This window comes from Macaca nemestrina, chromosome 2, assembly GCF_043159975.1.
Source record: "Macaca nemestrina isolate mMacNem1 chromosome 2, mMacNem.hap1, whole genome shotgun sequence".
NCBI lineage: Eukaryota > Metazoa > Chordata > Mammalia > Primates > Cercopithecidae > Macaca > Macaca nemestrina.
This window is the reverse complement of record NC_092126.1, coordinates 109,286,180-109,306,236: the sequence shown is the minus strand read 5'-3', so window position 1 is coordinate 109,306,236 and position 20,057 is coordinate 109,286,180. Positions and strand designations below refer to the sequence as shown.

The window sequence follows — 20,057 nt, the reverse complement described above, 5'->3', positions numbered from 1 at the left end:
AGGCCTCTCTTCCATCTCTTCTCAAGAGCAGAGGTGGACACTCGAAACAAATTATTTGTCAGTAACTTATTATTAATCGTTCTTGATTGTTGACCACTCTGCCATGGTGTTCCAGTGTTTGTTAGAGATTTTGTGGCACACGGGCTCATGCTTGCAGAATCCCTCCATGTCACTGCTGAGGGGTAGAGGAGTGACACTCTTAAGTCACACAGCCAGTAGTGGAGCCAGATCTGAAACAGGCGGTCTGGCCATTCTGAACTCTTAATAACCAGGGTGTCCTTTCCCTCTCTCTGATGTTGATTCCCACTGCCCTGCCACTGCCCTGCCCAAAGAAGGGGCTCAGGAAATACAATGGAAGGACTGAATGAATGAATGAACAAGAAAGGGAGGAATAGAAGAAGGAAGGGCAGAGCTTGAGATAAGCAGGCCCGAGACTACACCGCGAAGCCCCTGGCCATGTGGTGGGAGCGGCAGGTGCCATCTCTGGGAAGCACTCTGAGAACCAGCTAAGGTTCAGGAGTGTATAGTTTGGAAGATGGGAGAGAAGCTGGACAGGAGAATGGGAATAGGGAGATGAGGTCAGAGGGACAGCAGGAGGGGAGCGGAGAGAGGACCAGCATTGACTGAGCAGCCAATCATGTGGACAAGGGTGGTTAGGACTGCTGGGCACCTGCCCCTGTTTATGTCTTCTGCTGCAGCACAGACCCCTTCACTGGAACCGGCTCTTTAGAGAGAACTGCCCAATCTGTTTCTGGCCACATCGTCTCTGAGCAAGGTCCTGGGCTACTGGTCACATCCCCAGCATGAGTACTTGGCTCTTAGCAGAATAACCAGACAGGACACTAGGGAAAAGCTATGTCATCCCCTCACCACCTCCAGGCCTTGAACTGCCAGGGCTTGTGGCCAAGAGTGCCCACCACAGGAGGGGTCGGAAGATGAACTTCCCACCTCGCCCCCTCCTGCCCCTCCCTACACTCCCAAGCGGAAATGAAAGCACCCCTGGAGTTAGCAGGACCTCATGGCATAGGCCTGTCATGGCCAGAGAGCTCTCTTTGTAGCCACCCTCTACCCCAAGAGTGGACATGAGCCCCAGCCCCTCTTGAACAGGATAGGGCAGTGGTTAGGAGAATGGGTTGGGGACCACCAGGCCCAAGCTCTGCTCTTCCCCCAACGGCCCTTAGTTGAGTCTCCATTTCCTACTCTGCAACGGCAGCCACACTGTGGACTGATGGAGAGACCAAGGAGAGGTATGATGAGGGCAGAGCACCGTCCCAAGCCTGAGCAGGTTCCCAGTTACCCCTGGAGGTGGCCATGGTGCCATGATAAACTCTGGCCTTGAGGTCATCTCAGGAACCTACTTGAGATTTCCAAACTATGGATGTCAGAACTGAGTTAGCTGCCAAGTCAGAAAAAATCCGTGCTGGCCTCCGCCATATGCCTCCTCCCATTGCCTGCTCCTCACCCCCCCCATACACACACTGTGCAGTCCCCACCGCCAGCTGCTTCAGAGCAGCCAGGTGAGGAAGGTGACATTCACAGCCTGTGACCAAAAGGACATTTCTGTACCCAAGCCTCAGGAGAGTCCACAGTGATGTCCCGAGACCTCCTGACCCTCACAGGGAGAGAACTCCACTAGACAGACAGGAAATGGGGCACGGGGCTCCAGCACCCACACCCGACCAGGTCACTGCAGAGACCACAGAGGCCTCAGCAGCAGCTGCCACGCCTCAGACTTTCAGCTCTCAGGTAACACCCTCCTTTTCCATTTCTCTTTCTTCAGGTTTGTCTCTAAAAAGGTATTTTATCACTTGACGGTTGATCGGCCTGTGATCTACGATGGAAGTGATTTCCTGTAGCTTCAGCAACTCAGTAACTTCACTTCATCCACAGGAAACACTACTCTTCCTCACCTGTCACATAAAGCATTTTTTCAAAACGTCAGCTGCTCCAAAATCATCAACTCTGCCCCTCTGGAAGAGAGGCCCCTGGGCTGCCCCTCAGAGGCGGCGTCCGGGGAGCACTTTGTGCTCAGCACTCTGCACCGGCCACTCTTAGCCCCCAAGGCTTTGAAGGGCTCAGGCAATGTTTCCATTAAGTAGAGACCCAGCTCTTCTCACACCCAAAGGGATGCTCTGCCAGACGTTTAAACACCCAGGAGACCATCAGCCTCTCCTGGGAGCACGGTTGGCGCTAGGCCTCCTGTGGAGAGTTTCACGGGTAGGGGTGATCCCAACTTCTGCCTGTGGAGAGATTTTCTGCCCTGCCCCACCAGGGTCCCGCATCTTGGAGACCTGAGCTGGGTGCCCTGGCCATGCCCTGTGGCTGTGACGCCCTCAGGTACTCCCGGGAAGAGGAGGCACACAGCCATTGCGTGAGTCAGGGTGCCAGGGAACCCTCCTGAGATCCTGACTAGCCTCCTCCAGTCATGCTCTTGTCCCTCACTGCCCCAGTAAGCTGGAGGCTGCTCCAGAACTCAGCAGTGTTGGAGGGGCCTCTAAGCTGCACTCTCTTCCTGGCCCTTTTGTCTGGGTAATTCTGTCCTCAAAGCCCTTCACTCAGCCAGGCCTCTCCACAGCTCAAAGCATTGCCCTAAGAATCAGAAGTAAAGATAATCCGAGAACAAAACCCACTGTACTGGGGGCCTGCGGTGGCTGTGTGTACACTACATCTAATGCCCAAATGCCAGCCAGTGTGGATGTCGTGACCACAGAGCAGGCTTGTGCATTGGCTTTAGAGCTACTCCTCAGCTGATGGCCCACGTTTGTTTATATAAATAAGAGCTTCTGCCCCGCCTGCAGACGTGTTTACTAATGATCATAGCCAGGATTAGAACCACTTTCAAACATTGGGGCCTTCTTAACAAAAGTCTTTGATAACTTAAAAACCAAAGTGACAGAGTAAACAGAGGCATGATGGATCCCTGGGCCCCACTCCCCTCCTGACAGGTTCCCCGACAGCCCATTTGCCCACTTCCCGCTGCTCAGCCCGCACCTGACCTCCAGGAGACATCCCCCCTTGAGGCAGAGAGATCCTGTTGCCTGTTCCCAGACAAGAATTAGTTAATCTTCCCTGTTCTTTGTGGTCCTTTTCTTCTCCAACAACAGATAGCTCACCTTGGACAGCTCTTTGTTCCTTGTTCATGGAACCAGCTTCCCGCAGTCAGGCCCCAGGTTCTTCCCTGGGTGAACAGAGCATCTGACAAAGGTCCTACTTTGGAGGGGAGAGAGCCCCAGGCAGGCTATCTGAGAATCTGAGAGCTGGGCCCAGCAATTCCTCCAGCTAGCCTTGTGACCCAAGTCCAGTCACACATTTCCCAAAGTTTCTCTTTGTCATAACCCTGGTCTGGCTGGTTTTGAGGGCTTGAGAATGGGTCAGGAACTCCAGGCGAAGTCCAACAGAGACCCCAAACCCACCACACACCAGCAGCCACAGCCTCACCACCAGCAAAGAGGACTATTGTGGGGCCACAGCTAAGGAGTCATTTCTGGAATGGACTCAGACCTTTAAACAGGAGAGTTGGGCACTTCAGTCAGTTGAAGCAAGGCATAAGGAATGGGGAATAGAACCTTTCAAAGAGGTTACCCAGAGAAAAGCTGAGCCTCTTGCATTTGGCTTTCTTGGAGCAGCCTCTTCTGGCAGAAAGCCATCAGGTACTCAATCATCTTCCCCTGGCCAAGGCTCTGACCATGTTTAATATTGGAATAGAAGTGGCCAGGCCCCCAGCGACTCTTCTTGGCCTCATGTTTGTCCTCACAGGCATGCCACATGGCCTGAGATGATTCAGAGCAAATCATGCTAACTTTGAATCCATCCAGCCTCTTGCAAAAGATAATCAGGAGTCAGCCTGTTCACTGTAAGAAAGAAACTAATGAAAGAGAACCCAGAGCAATCTAGAATCTTTGAGTGCTTAGCTTTCTGAGGATACTGCGGAGACTCTGGCCAAGCTGATGACCTTCTGAAGTGTCATTGGCACCATATGCAACAAGAACCACCATTCACTGAGTAGCTGACAGGTTTGGGGCCTGGGACATTCCATCTGAGGTCCTTTCTGAACATGTCACTCACCACAGCAGAAGACCAGTTGCAGCTTACCCAGAACCACTCCTCCAGGAGAGCTGGGTGTCTCGTGCGCACCACCTTCAGCGCTGACTGCCATTGTTCAAAGAAAGCCTTTGCTGCATTCGGAGGACTGCCCCGTGCCCCGAGGTGACTTCCTAACTATGTGGTTTCATTAGCAAATTTATTTTTTGTGCTGGGTGGACATTTGTATTTTGTTAGGTTGCTGTTCAAGCTCAAGTTTGCTGTGCTCTCTGCAGCTACAGAACATCTTGGCATATTTAAGAGTGGCTTTTATAAATAGCTTTATTCTGATTTTAATCAGATTCCCAACTTTACTGAGAATTAAGGACTGGGGTACTTTTTAAAAAATGCAAATAACAATTGAAGAAGCACTGCTGCAGGTGGTAGCCCTGGCTAGACTGAATTACACTAGAAATCAGCCAGAAGGAAGCGTCCTTGGGATCCCAGATCACTCTTTTAAAAAAAAGGGGGTGGGGGGCCGGTGGGCAGCCCCTTGATGGCTCATCTCTCTGCATAGCAGTCACGTCTTCATATCGATACCAGATGCCTTCTTCATCATGTCACTGAAGCCACTCACCACCTTCAAGAACATGCCAACCTCTGTCACACGCACTTAGCCGCAAACAAGGAGGCACGTTTGGCACAAAGTGTCCTCCAGGTCCAAGTGGACTCTACAGAGTGCTTGACCTCAACACACTGGACTCCAGGTGGGCTGGACCAAGAGCAGGCAAAGACACGGGAACTGAAAAACTCCACAGGGTTTGGAAAATAGAAATGAAAAGCCACATCATATAACTCAAAAATAAATAGTGTTTTGGAAATTTTAAAATTATCGTCTAAGGTGGTGAAACTATTTCAGGCCCAAATGAAAGGAAATCCCCATTTGGGGATGAAATCACAGAGCCTGTGTTTTGTAATATGGTTGGATGTCCACTGATGAAATTTTAAAGAAGGTTCATTTTTAAAAGTGTACCTGATTTCATTTTTTAAAGTGCACATGATTCTACATGTGAGAATTCTTTAGGCCAAGAAACTGTCCTTGGCTCAGAGGTGTTGGGAATTAAAGCAGAGAGAAGCCATTCGTGATGCTGAGAACCAAGGATGGTCATGTACACAAAGACCATGGAGACGGCCATTCTTGTTTACAAAACACTTACCGAGAAAGCACTTTGTAGGGGAACCTTAGTAAGTTCTCATTTCATTACGTTTCTTCCAAGGAAACAGGAGAGACTGAATTAATAATTCTCGCTTTCCTCTTAAGCACTTTTAAAATAATAAAGTACATCTTGAAATTTTAGGAGGCATCTCTGATTTAAAAAAAAAAAAAAAAAAAGAAAAGAAAAAAAAAAGAAAGGCTGCTTGACGTATGTTATCCAGAGACACTCTGCCTCTGGTGGCTGCAGAGCAACTCCCAAGCCTCATTTGGAAGGCTTAACATTTGGAATTGCACTTTAATTGATTAATCCTCAATTCATGTGGCCTTACGGGATAGTGGGTCTGGGACCCCAATTCATTCTTATCTGCCAAAGAATTATCTAGAAGCACATCAAACACCAGCACCCCACCTGCACAATGGGGGTGGAAAACTTTTGTATCCCTAAGCATATTATTTTATAGTGTCTGCTATGCCACGTGGAAATACTTTATTTTTTAACCTCAGGATTTAAATAAAGTAAACACTATGACATTTAGACATTTGTCTCTCATTTTTTGGGGATATAAAGTGCATGACAAAGTTATCCAGAGCTGAGTTGGAGCTGAGCTGTGCTGCTGGGAAATAGAGCATCTTTTATGGTGGCTTTTCAGGGGGACTTTAGCCAGCAGATGTTCTGGGAAGTTTCCAAGTGGCCTGGCACCTGGCTACTTCCGGCCTGCTGTGAGGGTGGTGTTTAGACCTGCCTGAGACAGCCTGTCTTTCAGTCCATGCTGCTGTGCCCTATGGGCTTCTAGCCCTCAGCTCAAATGTCCAGATCTCCCAGGGCACCCACAGAGCATTTTGAACAAAGAACAGACTTCTGAGTTTACCGGAACAATGGGGCTGGGGAGAAGCATCATGGATGGCCTAAAACCACGATTAGTCAATAGGAGGTACAAAGCTGGGCAAGACTTCCAGGCCGAGATGGCTGGCAGAGGAAGAAGTCAGCCCTCCCACTCCCGCATACCCTTCTCTGGCTGGGTCAGCAAAGAGCCTGGACAGAGGCCCAGAGGGGCGTGTCCTGGTCAGTGCTGGATGTTGGACTGAGCTCAGGCTGGGCAGCCCACCCACACTCACCTCACACCGCCACTCCACGGATGACCAGGGCTGTGTCCGCGGAGTGCTCTGCGCCTCAAAAGAACACCTCCCCACACCGCCCTTTCACTGCCCTTCCTCCGCCAGCCCTCTCCTGCTGCCAGACTTTCGTTTGACCTCTGCTTCAATCTTTTACTCCATGGAAGAAGTCACATTTTCTGTAACTCTGGTTCTCTCCTTCATCTTTATCTTCATCTCCCTCCTCCCTTCCCTCCCCACCGCAGCATTGAGCAACATGCCAGGCAGGAAAGGACTCAGAAAACACTGAATTGACCTCACGGGTCAGTCCCAGTGCCCTGGGTCAGCCAAAAAGTCATCAGCATTCCCATTGGCAACTAACTGTGCCAGGAATAGAGGCTCCTGAAACACTCTGGTGGCAGAGAAGGGAAAGGGTGGGCCTGCAGGAGGAGATATGGGCAATGATAGCTGGTCACTTAGTCCCACTCCCTGCACCCCCTCTTATGTCAAAGGTGCCCTCGGGCCGGGCACAGTGGCTCACCCTGTAATCCCAATACTTCAGGAGTCCAAGGCAGGAGGATTGCTTGAGCCCAGGGGTTCGAGACCACTGGGCAACACAGTGAGACCCCATCTCCACATTTTTTTTAGCCAGGTGTGGTGGTGCATGTCTATAGTCCCACTCAGTAGAGGCTGCAGTGAACCAAGATCGTGCCACTCCACGAGTGACAGAGTGAGGCCCTGTCTCAAAAAAATAAAAAGGTGCCCTCAAATCAAGTCTCTGTCTAGTAACCAGGTAGAAGTAATGGCAGATAGTTACTCCAACTGCCCCCAATGACACGGCCAGAGAGTTTCTTTGTTAATACAACAGTCCTTCCTGAGGCTTGGGGGTCTCATGGGCTGGGGGCTAGCGCAAGAAACAGTTGAGACACACGTAGATGTGTGTGCTGTGCATCTGGGGCTGGGATCTGGGGACCTCCAGGTCAAAATCCTCCATTGCGTCTCACCCCACCCTGCTAAACTGCAGAGTAACTCAAGATGACCCAAGTCTTTGCTGGAGGATTTCCAAGCCCTCCACTTGATTCCAGGTAGTCTGGGCCCAGATCAGTGTTCGCAGACTCTGTGGCACTTAGAGGTGCCCCTCCCCTCCCTGCCACGGCTGCCGGGTGAGGGCTGAGGATGCAGAGACTCCCGGGTGATTCAGAAAGCTCCTCACAGCAAGGTCAGCCCTTTCAGTTTGAAGATGCGTGGGAAAAATCTCTTGCCACCCACACACATCTGAAGAGCAAACAGATGGTGAAACCAGTAGCCCAAGATGAGAAAACGGACTTTTTTTTGAGACAGCAGTTGAAGCTGAAGCCTCAAAAGCCAGGGGGAAAGCAATAGCGATTATGAAAGACATTCAAAGTGGGTTAGGGGTGAGAGAAATGTCAGCCTTTTACTTTTCCCACACCGGCTGGTTTCTGAAGAAGGATGGTAACGCGAGCAGAAGGGTGGTGGCCAACCTCTGGGCTTTGATGTGTGTCCCCTCCTCGCCCGCCCCCACCCTGCAAGCTCTGGGGAGGTCGGAGACTAGTGTGGTTTCCTCACGCCTCCCACCATGCTGGCACTGAGGTTATCTCAGAGTTAACAGCCCCATCTGAAGCCTGGAATGAATTAAGTCTTTTTTAGCTAAAAAATGAACAAAACCTGAGATGCGTAAGTGTCCTTACCAAAAGGAAGCCCTCTTTTCTAGAACAGGTCTGTCTTCAGGCCTGTGGGTCCATAGAATCATCACAGAAAATGTGATTTCAGGAGGCCTCCCCCGCCTTCTGTTCCCAAGGCCGACTCTGACTGAGCCTCGGAGGAGAGAAGGAAGCCATTTCTGGGAGGCCAAAACATCCATCTTCCAGGTCAGTGGGGCAGGTGCTGTCTTCTCCCTGGCTTGAGAAAGGAAAGCTGGTGAGGGAGAACGGTGGGGGTGGGGTGCGGGGATAAAAGATAGGAGAGCAAAGAAGTGATGAGAAAAGTGGGGCAATAGAAAAGGCCTTCCCAAAGGCTGCAGGGAGGGCTGGACCCAGGGCTGGTTAGCAGAAGCCATCTTCCTCATCGGAAGAAAGTGGCAGTGAGAAATGACAGTGTCGGTGTGGCTGACGCTGCCCAGTGCATCTGCTGGAGGCAGCACTTTAATGTAAGCAAGCCTGGACCGTTGAGGGAACAGACACCAAAGGCAGTGACTGGTGAGAAGACAAGCCAGTTTTTTCCTCGCCTCGGAGGTGGCTTCAGGGCCCTGCAAGCTTTCACAAACAGGGCCCTGCATGCTTTCACAAGCAACTGGGGCAACAGCCTCAGTCCAGTCCTCCCACGAGGCTTGTGAAAGAGAGACAGGGTTCCTATGTGGAACCCAAGGTCTTGGAAGAGGCAGCTCCTCTCCACCAGCAGGGACGCCACCCAGCTGTTGGGTGGTCTCAGAAAGAGGACCACACATTCATGCCCTGAAGGTGACCAGCGGAAGAAGGACAGGGAGACCAGAACTGGTCCTGGATCAGGCCCCCATCCTCTTTGGTTATGAAAATTTCAGGTATTGAGCGATCAGGAAAAGCCCAAGACTCACCCAGGGCTCAGTTTTGCTCCGGAGTCAACTGTTCATTTATTCGGTGTCCGTAAATAAAAGGAAGTTGCAGAGAGATTCTTAGAAGGTTTTCTCTTGCTTTAGTTACCTGAGGGCCTATTAAAATGCAGATCCAGCCAGGTGTGGTGGCTCGCGCCTATAATCCCAGCATTTTGGGTGGCCAAGGCAGGAGGATCACTTGAGGCCAGGAGTTCGAGGCCAGCCTGCATAACATAGGGAGACCCCGTCTCTACCAAAAAAATTCAAATATTAGCCAGGTGCCTCTAGTCCCAGCTACTGGGGAGACTGAGGTGGGAGAATCCCTTAAGCCTGGGAGTTTGAAGCTGCAACTGTGATTGCCCCACTGCACTCTAGCCTGGGTGACACAGTGAGAACCTGTCTCAAAAAAAAAAAAAAAAATGCAGATCCGTGGGCACCACCCATTTCAATTCTGGTTCATCAGGTCTGGTCCATTCACAGGTCCTCCAGGTGAGGCTGGAGCAAGTGGTCCTGGTGAGCATTGCTGCGTCACCACTGATTTGATTAGAACTTGAGGAAAGGAGGAAATAAACTAATTGATCTGTCTCCTAATTTAAGTCTCCCAATAATCCTTGAATTTTGGAACCAGACCATCTTCCTCAAATCCATTAGCCCAAGCACTAGGGTGCAATGATGGAAATTTCAGTCTTGGAGAGGAGGATGTTTCTAAATGAATCCCCTGGTATAAAACTATTCTAAGGGTAAAATGGTTTACAACCATAAATTTTTTATGGCTTATATTTTTATTCAAGGGGTCTGGTGCCAACTGGCAGATCATTTGTGAGTGGAAAAACATCTCCTTCCCCAAATCCAGAAGAGTTCCATGCATGTCCAAATTTTAAGAAATGGAGAAAGTATCCAGGGGTATGGGCTGGGGAGGTCAGGTTAAGAAGGAGTTCCTAAGCTGGTCCATACACAGAATCAAAGGTCTTTGAAAATGGGTGGGTGAAAAATGGCATCTTTACCCTAACTGCTAACTAAAATTTAAGTCTTCCTTCAATTATGAATAGAGACAACATGCCACACTAGTGTTAGCAAGACCTGTCACTTTGTCACCAGTAGAAATGGCAGATATTTTCATATTACATGACAATTTCTGCAGACTCTCAAAATATCATTTATATTTATTTCCACTCTGAAATGAAGGTTGTCATTAGATCTGATAGATTTTATGTAATGCATTAGTAAAGAGACAGATGTATTACTAGTTCCTATATCTGCTTTAATACTTGGAGAATTGTATTTCAATTTAATTGGTTTGTAATTCCTTTATTTTATTGTTTGCATTTTAAAACATTCTGAGAAAGGGGCTATAGGCTTTGTCAGATTGTCAAAGGTGTGGATGAGGCCACAAAAAAAAAAAAAAAAAAAAAAGAAGTTAAGGATCTTTGGGTTGTGGCAGGTCCTCATGAAAAACAAGAGAAAGATCAGCTCATTGCAGCACTGGTTTGTTAATAGTAATGATAGTAGCATTGTTTAATTTGTATAATTGTATAATTTGCTAGGCTCTTGCCGTAAGTCAGCCTGCTTTTACAGATGAGGAACCAAGACCCAGGGAAGATGGTAAGTCTAAACCATTTACAGAACATGTTACTGCTACTGCGTTATGCTGAGACAGCTGTAGGAATGGTTTTCTCTAAACCATTCTCATTTTACTTGAATATAGATTATCTGATGATTTATAAAAAACTTTTCCATAAACCAGGATTTGCTATGGCAGCCCTTGACCTTCAGACCTTTACTATGATTGTTAAAACAAAAGGCTGTATCAGTTACCTGTTGTCAGAATAAAGCTACATTGTTCTGCGTTATTTGAAGTTGGACAACCTCAAAACCGTGGGTTAAATTACTAAAGATTTATTTTGCTCACGAATATGCAGGTTGGCTGGGGGCTCTGGACTCTTGGTGGGCTCACTCCCTTGTCTGTCTGTGGTCAGCTACGCCTTGAGGCTGTGCTCCCTCATGTCTGAGGGTTGGCTGCTCATTGGCTAATCATGGCTGGGGTTGACTCCTACATCTGTGGTCAGCTGGTCAAAGGAAGGCTGGCTAGTCTAGGATGGTCTTGGCCAGACAACTTGGCTGTACTCCACGTGGTCTCCCTGACCCCAACAGGATAGCCTGGGCTTATTCAGATGGCCGCTGAGCAGGTTTCCAAGAGAGTGAGTACAAGTGCCCAAGCTTCGCAAAGCCCAGTCTCAGACCTGGCGCATCATTTCAACAGTGTTCTGTTGGTCAGAACAAGTCACAGGCCAGCCCAGATTCCAGGTGTGGGCAGAGGGACTCCTCTGGATGGGAGGAACTGCAAGGTCACTTTATAAAGGGCACAGGGACAGTGAGGGGTAGAGAATTAGGACCATTTTCGTAATAATTCTACCAAAGAGTCAGATAATCTTCCCTTCTTGCACATATTTCCACTTCAATTTTCATCCTCGGTAAAACATCTGCCTTCTCCTGCAGATACACTCATACAAGTACACAAAAATACACACAACACTCTTTATGGCCACAATGTCTGTGATAGCAAAAAAACAGGAAGGAGTTTGTTCAAAGTGGGTTGGATTGAAGCAATATATGACGGCACCCTGGGAGACTATGTGATGGACACTACTCACACCCACGCAACATTTCCTGACAAAGACGCTGGACACAGCACTGGCTGCCTCGGCAGATGGAGCTGGTGGGGCTTTGGAGTTGGTGGCAGGAATAAGATGCTTTTACTTTTCTCTTTATACCTTTCTATGTCGTATGAAGTATTTTTATTAGGTTTCAGTTTATCTTTTAAACTGTGAAAACTAATTTCTAAAAAGACATTCACGTCATCTTACGGCCGTCTCAGATTCCCAGTAAAAAACCAAATGCCCAGTTCCTATAGGCTGGAGTCAGTACACAGTTGTTGATGCCTTTCTGCATTCACCAAAGGGGTGACTTACTCACCAGCCAAGCCAAACGGCATAAAGCCATGAGCAGGGAGGGCCTGGGAGGAAACCACAATATGGCCAGGGTTCCTCTTCCCCTGCCTAGGGGCTGGCCCCGCTAGGGCCCCCTGTCCTCCTGACTCAGGGCCTCTGTGAGAAGAGCTATATCCAGATCATATGGTGCAAACTGACCACTGGAACATCAGTGCTTGAACTTCAACTGGGGAGAAAGTACAACAGCCTCTAAGAGGTTGGGTTCTAGAATCAGAAAGACATGGATCCAACTCCTGGTGCCACTACCTACTTCCCCTGGCTTGGGACAAGTCACTTAGCTACTCTGTGCCTCAAAAATGTGATAGCTGTTATCATGGAGAAAGACGTCCACACCTTGTCCCATCCCTTTTACTCTCTTGGCTCTTTTGCTTCCTTCTGGGCATTAGTCAACTAGTCAAGTTGGGGGACTGAGTGATTGGGGTCATTGAAAGATGAGTTAATTTACAGAGCAGCCACCTTTGATGATTTTAAAACATGGCCCCAGAGTTATCTGACACCCTTCCCATAAGAGGTGGAGTCTTGACTCCCTTGACTCCGGGCTGGCCTATGACTGCTCTGACCAGTGGAAGAGCAGAGGGACACTGTGTGGCTTCTGGTGCCATGTCAGAAAAGGACCTGCAACTTCCCCCTGGTTTTCTTGCACGGGGAAGCCAGCTGCCATGTAAAAGGTCTGAGTACCTTAAGCCCTCCCTGCTGAAGCAGCCATGTGCTGGGGCCCTGCTCGGCAGCCAGCATTAACTACTGGCCCTGGGGCATGGCCCTCCAAGTCAAGCTTTCCAATGGCCACAGCCCCAGCCAATATCTGACTCCAGCCACATGAGAGATGCCAAGCTAGATATGCCCTGCTGAGTCCCTTCCAAATTTATGGCCCTCAAAATGGTGAATAAAATAAAATGGTTATTGTTTTTATAACACCAAATTTTGTGGCAACAGTTACCAGGACACAGCTGAATTAAATACAAGCCAGTTTCTTAGAATCACTTCCTTCGTTTAATTACAAATGGGCCAAAAAGAGATCATCTAAATATTTTTGTTTGTTTTATTGGATTACTCCTGACATTTTATCACAGCAAACCTAACACAAGTTTCGCCTACGCATCCTCTTTCCACATCCTCACTTTCCATTCATTTGCTCCTCAGCCAATCACAGTCTGCCTTGTTGATGCCTGGGAAGCTGCTCCTAGTCAGGTCGCTGCCAACTTCCACTCTCTCTTGACCTCAGCTCTTCCCATGCTCATGGCTACCATCTTCCAGGTAGCATCCCCGGTCTTGCTCTCTGCGGATCCTCCCCTCCCAGGGGCAGCACCACCAGCCACCCAAATGTGCAGATTCAAAACCCAAGTCATCCTTGATTCCTTCCTTTCTCTCAATTCTAACCTTCACCATTGTGTCTACCCCCAGAGTAAGTAAAAAACCGTCCATCTCTCTACACCACAACCACCACCTTCACTCCAACTCCGCCACCATCATCTTTTTCCTGAACAACTGCAACAGCTCCTGACTGGCCTCCCTGCTTCCTTGCACCGCCCCTAATCCCCAGCCACCACCCTTCTTCACCTGGGGGCTTTAGAGATCTTTAAAACATGAATTGGATCATGCCACACCCCGCTTACAAATCTTCCTGAAGTGGAATAAATCAAAATTCATCGTCTGCACCTGAACAGTGCCCCTACCTTCCTCTCCCATCTGACTTCCCTCTCACTCATAACCCTCCAATCACCAATGGCTCTTCTTTTAGCCATTTGACTCTGATGATCACTTTCCTGGCTCAGAGACACCTGTGAGAATTAGGGGTGATGGTCCCACCTCATCTCAGGCAACATCAGTTTTCCTGTGGTCCTTAGAGACTTCCTGGTTCCCAAAAGTTGAACAAGAGAAACCCTGGAGCTCACTGAGGCCTTTATCAGCCTCTGCAGAGCATTCTGAACCACCTGGATGATTACCCCCACTGAGAAAGTGCCACCCACAGCATGAGGCCTTTCCCAGCTTGCTGCTCTATCCCCAGGGGACTCTGTCCCTCCTTTGGTTCCTTTGGTGAGTGGTGGCCTAACCACACAGAGGAAGAGTCCATCCAGTCTCCATTTCTTATTTTAATTTTTTAAAATTGTGATTTGGGGTTTTATAAGGATAAGAGCATGAGTTTTTAGGGGAATTGCATGATGTCTTGCATTTGCTTTAAAATACTACAGGAAACATTTTTTTAAAAGGAAGAAGGTAAGGAAGGAAAAAGAAGGGAGGGAGCAGATGAAACAAAGAAGAGGAAAGGAAAGAAAATTGGGAAGTGTAGCTGAAACCAAAACTGGACAGAATGTTAATCATTATTGAAGCTGGGTGAGGGGTATGTTCATTATACCAGCCATCCCCAACATTTTTGGCACCGGGGACCAGTTTCATGGAAGACAAATTTTCCATGGACCTGCAGCATTGGTGGAGAGGTGATTTTGGGATGATTCAAGCATGTTACATCTATTGTGAACTTTATATTATTATGACATTGTAATATATAATGAGATAAATATACAACTCGCCATAATGTAGAATCAATGGGAGGCCTGAACTTGTTTTCCTGCAACTAGACGATCTCATCAGGGGGTGATGCGAGACAGTGACAGATCATCAGGCATTAGATTCTCATAAGGAGTGCATAGCCTAGGTCCCTTGCATGTTCACAATAGGTTTGTGCTCCTATGAGAATCTAATGTCGCCACTGATCTGACAGGTGGCGGAGCTCAGGTGGTGATGCGGGCGATGGGGAGCAGCTGTAAATACAGACGAAGCTTCACTCACCTGCCTGCCACTCACCTCCTCCTGTGTAGCCTGGTTCCTAACAGGCCGCAGAGCAGTAGTGGTCTGTGGCCCGGGGGTTGGGGACCCCTGCATTAATACTGTTCCCTCTGCTTTTGTGTATGTTTTTAAATTTCTGTAATTAAAAAGTTTAAAAAGGAAAGAACATGAGTGGAGAAGTCCTAGATCAATTGCATGCATGGACACTTCACCAGAGAGTTGACAGTGTTGTTCCACAGGCATGAGTGCTGCAGGGCCTTGGCACGCGCCGCCCTCCTCCCCTGCTTCCTATAGTCATTCCTGTCCATTCTTCAGCTCTCGGCTCAAACGCTACCTCCTCAGGGAAGCCTTCCCTGCCTCCCCTTTCCAGAGCAGATCAGAGTCCCCTGTCACACTCTCTAGCATCCTGTACTGATAACCCTCAGCTTGTTCCTGTGATGGAGTGACTTGTGTCTGCGATTGTGAGCTTCATGAGCACCACGCCTGTGTCTGCAGTTGCTCACCACCTTGCCCAGTGCCCAGCATGTACTAAATACTCAATAAATGTTGAATGAGGCTAATTACAGCAACAGTTGAAATGCCGGGCCTACTTGTGGCCTCTCCAGCACGGTGGTCTCAGGGTGGGCAGACTTCTGACACGGCAGCTTAGGGCTTCCAGAGCAAGCCTCCCATGGCACAGGATGTGGAAGCCGCCAGCTTCTTCTGAGTCTGTACCCAGAAACTGGCACAGCATCCCTTGCACCAAATTCCACTGGTCAAGCAAACCCAGAGCCCACCCAGATTCAAGGAAAGGGGACATCAACCCCATGTTTTGATGGGAGGAGCATCAAAGAAACTGTTGCTCCTTTCTCCCCTGCTTCCTGTAGGTCATCCTTAATCCACCCAGCTGACTCACTGTCTGCAGCTGTTCAGAGTTCAGTCCCTGTCTTTCTTGCCTAACTCTCCAAGTCTCCAAACATTTTCCATTGCTGTAGCTCTTTCTGGCCTCAAAGACTGTCATAACATCGTGCAAATGCTAGAGACGCAGCTCTCATGCTGCATGCTGGGCACTGTACCTTTGCTGGGCAGACATATGTGAGCAAGAACACGCACAGTCCGTGGCTGCTTGTTGCTGAGGGTCCAAACACAGGAGTCAGAGGATCAATCAGTAGAAAGAAGAATACTAGGGAATTACAAATGAGAGGAGTGCTGTGAAGGAAAGGAACAAGCAGTGTGCCACACAGGACGATGATGGGGCTCTAACTGGCACTCTGGGACTTTGCCACGTCATCTTGCCATGCCCACGCAGCGAGTCACATTAGCAATTGCCATAGTACCTTTTAATACGAGAAGGGACGCTTCCGCCAGCTCTTGACTGAGGGTTGTTTACACTGTTCAGAAATTTCCAGATGACCTAATTCAGATGTGCTTGAAATGTGTATTTGAGGTCTAGAAAGTGGAGAGTCTGCAGAAGGCGCAGGAAGAGACAGGTCCCTTGAAGCACCTACCTGCCCACAGAGCCTGGCCTGAGCGAGGGCTGCTGCTGGAGCAGGCACAGTGTTTACCCAGGTGGTCAGGGGCGGGGCCATCCTCAGGCCAGGGAATCCAGGCAGCAGCCACAGGTTTTCAGGGAAGCCTGGAGGGTGACTCCCAGAAGGAGATGCCAGTCCCTTGGCAGGGGAGGCTTGGGAGAGCTCCTCAGATCTGAGCCTGGGGTCTGGTGAAAGCCCCAGCCCAGGCAGACCCAGGACTGGGGCCTAAGCCTGGCCACCTAGACCCAGAGAGGAAGAGCCAGGGTGGAAACCAGCCCTGCAGACCACTGGCCATGAGCCAACCTGAGAGGCCAGCATGCCCCTTGAGATCATCCGACTGGCTGCAGAGGAGATCTGGGGTCACGTGGGGACAGTAGTGAGTAACACCTGGATCCCACACAGGGAATCTGACCTAAAGCCACACCTTGTACGGGGCCCAGAAAAGTTATTCATGGGTCTTGAATCTGAGAGAGAGGAGCCAGGGAAGGGAGAGGCAGGGGAGTGGGGCAAGGAGAGGAGGAAAGCCAACAGCAGGAATTCTGCGGTTCAGACGCATGCCTAGGCCCAGGTGTTAGGTCCTTGGACCTGCACATGCACACCTCCGGTGAAATCTGTGGCTTCTTCATGAAGGAATTAAGGCTCCACAGCCATATGTATCTAGGGAAGAGCCTGGGAGAGGTAGCAGCTAGGAACCTTCTCGATTCTGTGAAGATGACGCCATCGTCCTTTGCCAGCACACCCTCATGTGCATTTTTGAAGAAGGGAGTCAGCAGGGCCTTGGCTGTGGCATGTTACCATTTAGCGTTTGCATGGCATGGTCAGTGGGAGGAGTGCTGGCTAAGCCGGTGCCTGTCCATCTTTTCAGCCCCTGGTCCTCAGCACAAAGTCTGGCTTGGCAAATGCCGGTCAACACTCCAAAGCAAGGGCTGGTTTGTCTGACCATGTCAGGGAAAGCCAATTACTAACTGCATGGGCTCGGATGAGTTACTTAGCATCTCTGAGGCTCAGCTCCTTCCTCTGTAAATCAGGGTTAGCAATATTCTGGAAGAGATCGTGACTGTCTCATATACCATGGGGCCCCTGGCATGCAGCTGGTGCCCAAGCATATCTGCTGAATGCTTAGGTTATAGTGAGACAGGACCTATGCTCTCAGCCTTCTCAGAGGAGTTCTGTGACTGGCACCCAGCCACGCTATGGATCTCCTACATACCCAGTGTTCTTACCCATCCAGCCTTAGGTGGGCTCTTGGAATTGGCAGCCCCTGGTGAGAAAATTGTTGCAGGACAACTTCTCTAGAAGGAGGTACTGAGATGGAGTTTGGGGTGCCAGGTGTTTATTAGGAATCAATGCCTGTGGAGGGATGTGAGAAGAAGCATGATTGGGCAGAAAGAGAACTCGAACTGCCCTGAAGGCTCCACAAAGCCCTGGCTTTGGAGAGTCAACCAGCATTTGCCAAGCCAGACTTTGTTCTAAGGACCAGGGGCTAAAAAGACCGACAGGCACAAGGTTGGCCAGCACCCCACTCACTGACCATGTCATGCAGAGGCTAAATGGTGACGTGTGACAGCCAAGGGCCTGCTGATTCCCTCCAGTGCCAGTGCACCATGAGGGTGTGCTGGCAGAGTGCCCTGGAGTGGATTCTGCCCATCAGAATGCCACCATGGGACTGAGATGATGCTATTCTCTGTCTCACAAGCACCAGAGACAGGTGACCCTGGGAAGACCTGGCTTGGGCAGGGCGGCTCTGCAGCAGAGGCAGGCCCTGAAGAACTGGCAACCAGAGGGCCTGTGCTGACCACACTCCCTACAAGTTCTTTCTTGAGGCATCTCCATATGACCATAGAGATTTTTTGCTTAGCTTGTGGTGCCGCAATTGAGCGTATACAAGTAAATATGTGGAGAGGACCTCATAAGGAATCACTTGTTGGAAAGACACATATTTGCATGTCATTTTTAGGCTTTGATAATATAAAAGTCAAAGAAAGGCATTAAATGGGTCATTTGCTGTCTGGGTTGTCTGTTCCAATCATGTAGGAATGATTAGAGAACTAGCTCATTGTTCCAGGAGCATGTTGGATAGGGACCTCAACTGGAAGAGAGGAGCACATGAGATGGGGAGCGAGAGAGACTTTACTGCAGAAGCACTATGGTGTGTTTCGGCTGGGAGGGGAAGTCTAAGGCTGTGGTACTTACTAACCACACACAGTGACTAAACAATCAGTGACTACTCGTTGAATGGAGGGAAAGATTTTTTTTGAATATCTAAAACATGTAAGGTGTGGGTGCTGGAGCCCATGATTGCTTCTCTTTTTTCAAAGTCACGGGGAGCCCCCAAACAGACCTTACACTGAGACAGCCTGACTAGTATATAGGAGAAGAACCCTCTGGTGAAGTTGGAGTGGCCAACTTCAGTGAGGGACAGAGATCTGTGGGCACTGGAGCCAGGCTGGTGCTGGAGGATGATTTCGGCTGTGCTTTGTTCTGGACCCCACAAGAAGCCCCAGTTCTTGTGAGGCCAATTTAGAACTGGAAAGCCAAGCAAACCCACTCAAAGATTGCAAACACAGAACTATCTGGAAGTGTGAGACAGCTTCGCATCGATGAAGCAGAAAGACTGTGGTGGTGTCCAAAGGTGTCAACTCATTAATGCTTCGTGACAGCCTTGGCTCTGTATTCAAGTCAACACCATCACAGAAACCAGGATGCCACCCATAATGGCCATACTGCAATGGCGATGGCCTGGGGGAAGGTCCACAAGACCAAAAGGGAAGGAGCTCACTGTGGGCTGCTTCCTTCCTTGCTCAGGACTCTCGGCAACAACGACAATGGGCAAATGGAAGAAGTTATAGCCACTCAGCTCTCTCAGGAAGCAACCAGGGCAACTCACAAGGCCAAAGCCCTGGACATCAAAGCTGGGAAAAACACTGGTGTCCAGTCCTGGTTTAGTCAGTTCCTTCCTTGACCACCAGTCCCCCAGGCTGCCCATAGATAGCAGGACAACATCACTGCCCAAAGGAAGTAATGTCCCAGTGCTCAAGGTTGGCAATCTTTATTTTCTAGAAGTTTTCTAACTGCTGAACTCTGACACATGAAGTACATATTTGAGAAATAATTAATTTTAAATGTTTATAAAGATATTAATTCATTATATTGTTCCTACTCCACACAAGGCATTTGTGTGTGATGAGGAGGGTGGGCGTTTAAGACATGTACCAGAACAGGTCCACGCAAAGCTACTTGTCCAGGCTCCCACCTGGGGAGGCTCCATAATTGTCCTAGTGAGGCTGTCCAGTGTGAGGCTCAGCACCACTGGGACTCCCATGACAGAGCGTCAGAACCGCAGTATCTAAAAATAAAAACCAAACTCAGCTGTGTTCTTTGCACCTAACTGCACAATGTTATTTAGGAGTGGCTCTTGAATCTTTTTTATTCTCTCAAGTTCCTATAAGGGCAAATATCTGGATCTCCTCTTGGAAATGGTCAGTGGATGGCTCTGTCCATAAGTGACCTTGGAGAAGTTATCCTCCCCTTTACTATGGATGCAGTGTCTGTGCTGGGCCCACGTTGATCTGCTGGTCCCAGGTCAATGCTTTCTTCCCACCCACTGTCCCCTCACGGGCAGCATGTCGATAGGATAGCAAGGCCTGTGCTTCACCCCTTTGCCCTCCCTGGCTGCTGCCCATGTATGCTCACTTTATTCCTCGTTCTCTTGTGCTTTAGAAGTGGGCGGGGAGAAAAAGGGTGAAATGGTAGGGTCCAGTGCTTTTGTGTCCCCTTTGGGAAGGGATGGCGTTGGCACGGAAACCACAACGATCCACAAGGCACTGGGGAAATTAAAT

At 49.3% G+C, this 20,057-nt stretch overlaps 1 protein-coding gene across 6 annotated transcripts in view; it reads left to right on the top strand.

The window, feature by feature from the left end:
* Window positions 1–5,773, top strand: part of LOC105480343 (FYVE and coiled-coil domain autophagy adaptor 1) — an 81,151-nt gene extending 75,378 nt beyond the window's left edge. For all 6 annotated transcript variants that reach the window (XM_011739027.2, XM_011739028.2, XM_011739023.3 and 3 more), the window contains exon 18: window positions 1,781–5,773. In XM_011739027.2, the coding sequence (XP_011737329.2) occupies window positions 1,781–1,856 (76 nt within the window). In that variant the 3' untranslated portion in view covers window positions 1,857–5,773. The remainder of the gene's footprint in view (window positions 1–1,780) is intronic.
* The last annotated feature ends 14,284 nt before the right edge of the window (window positions 5,774–20,057 follow it).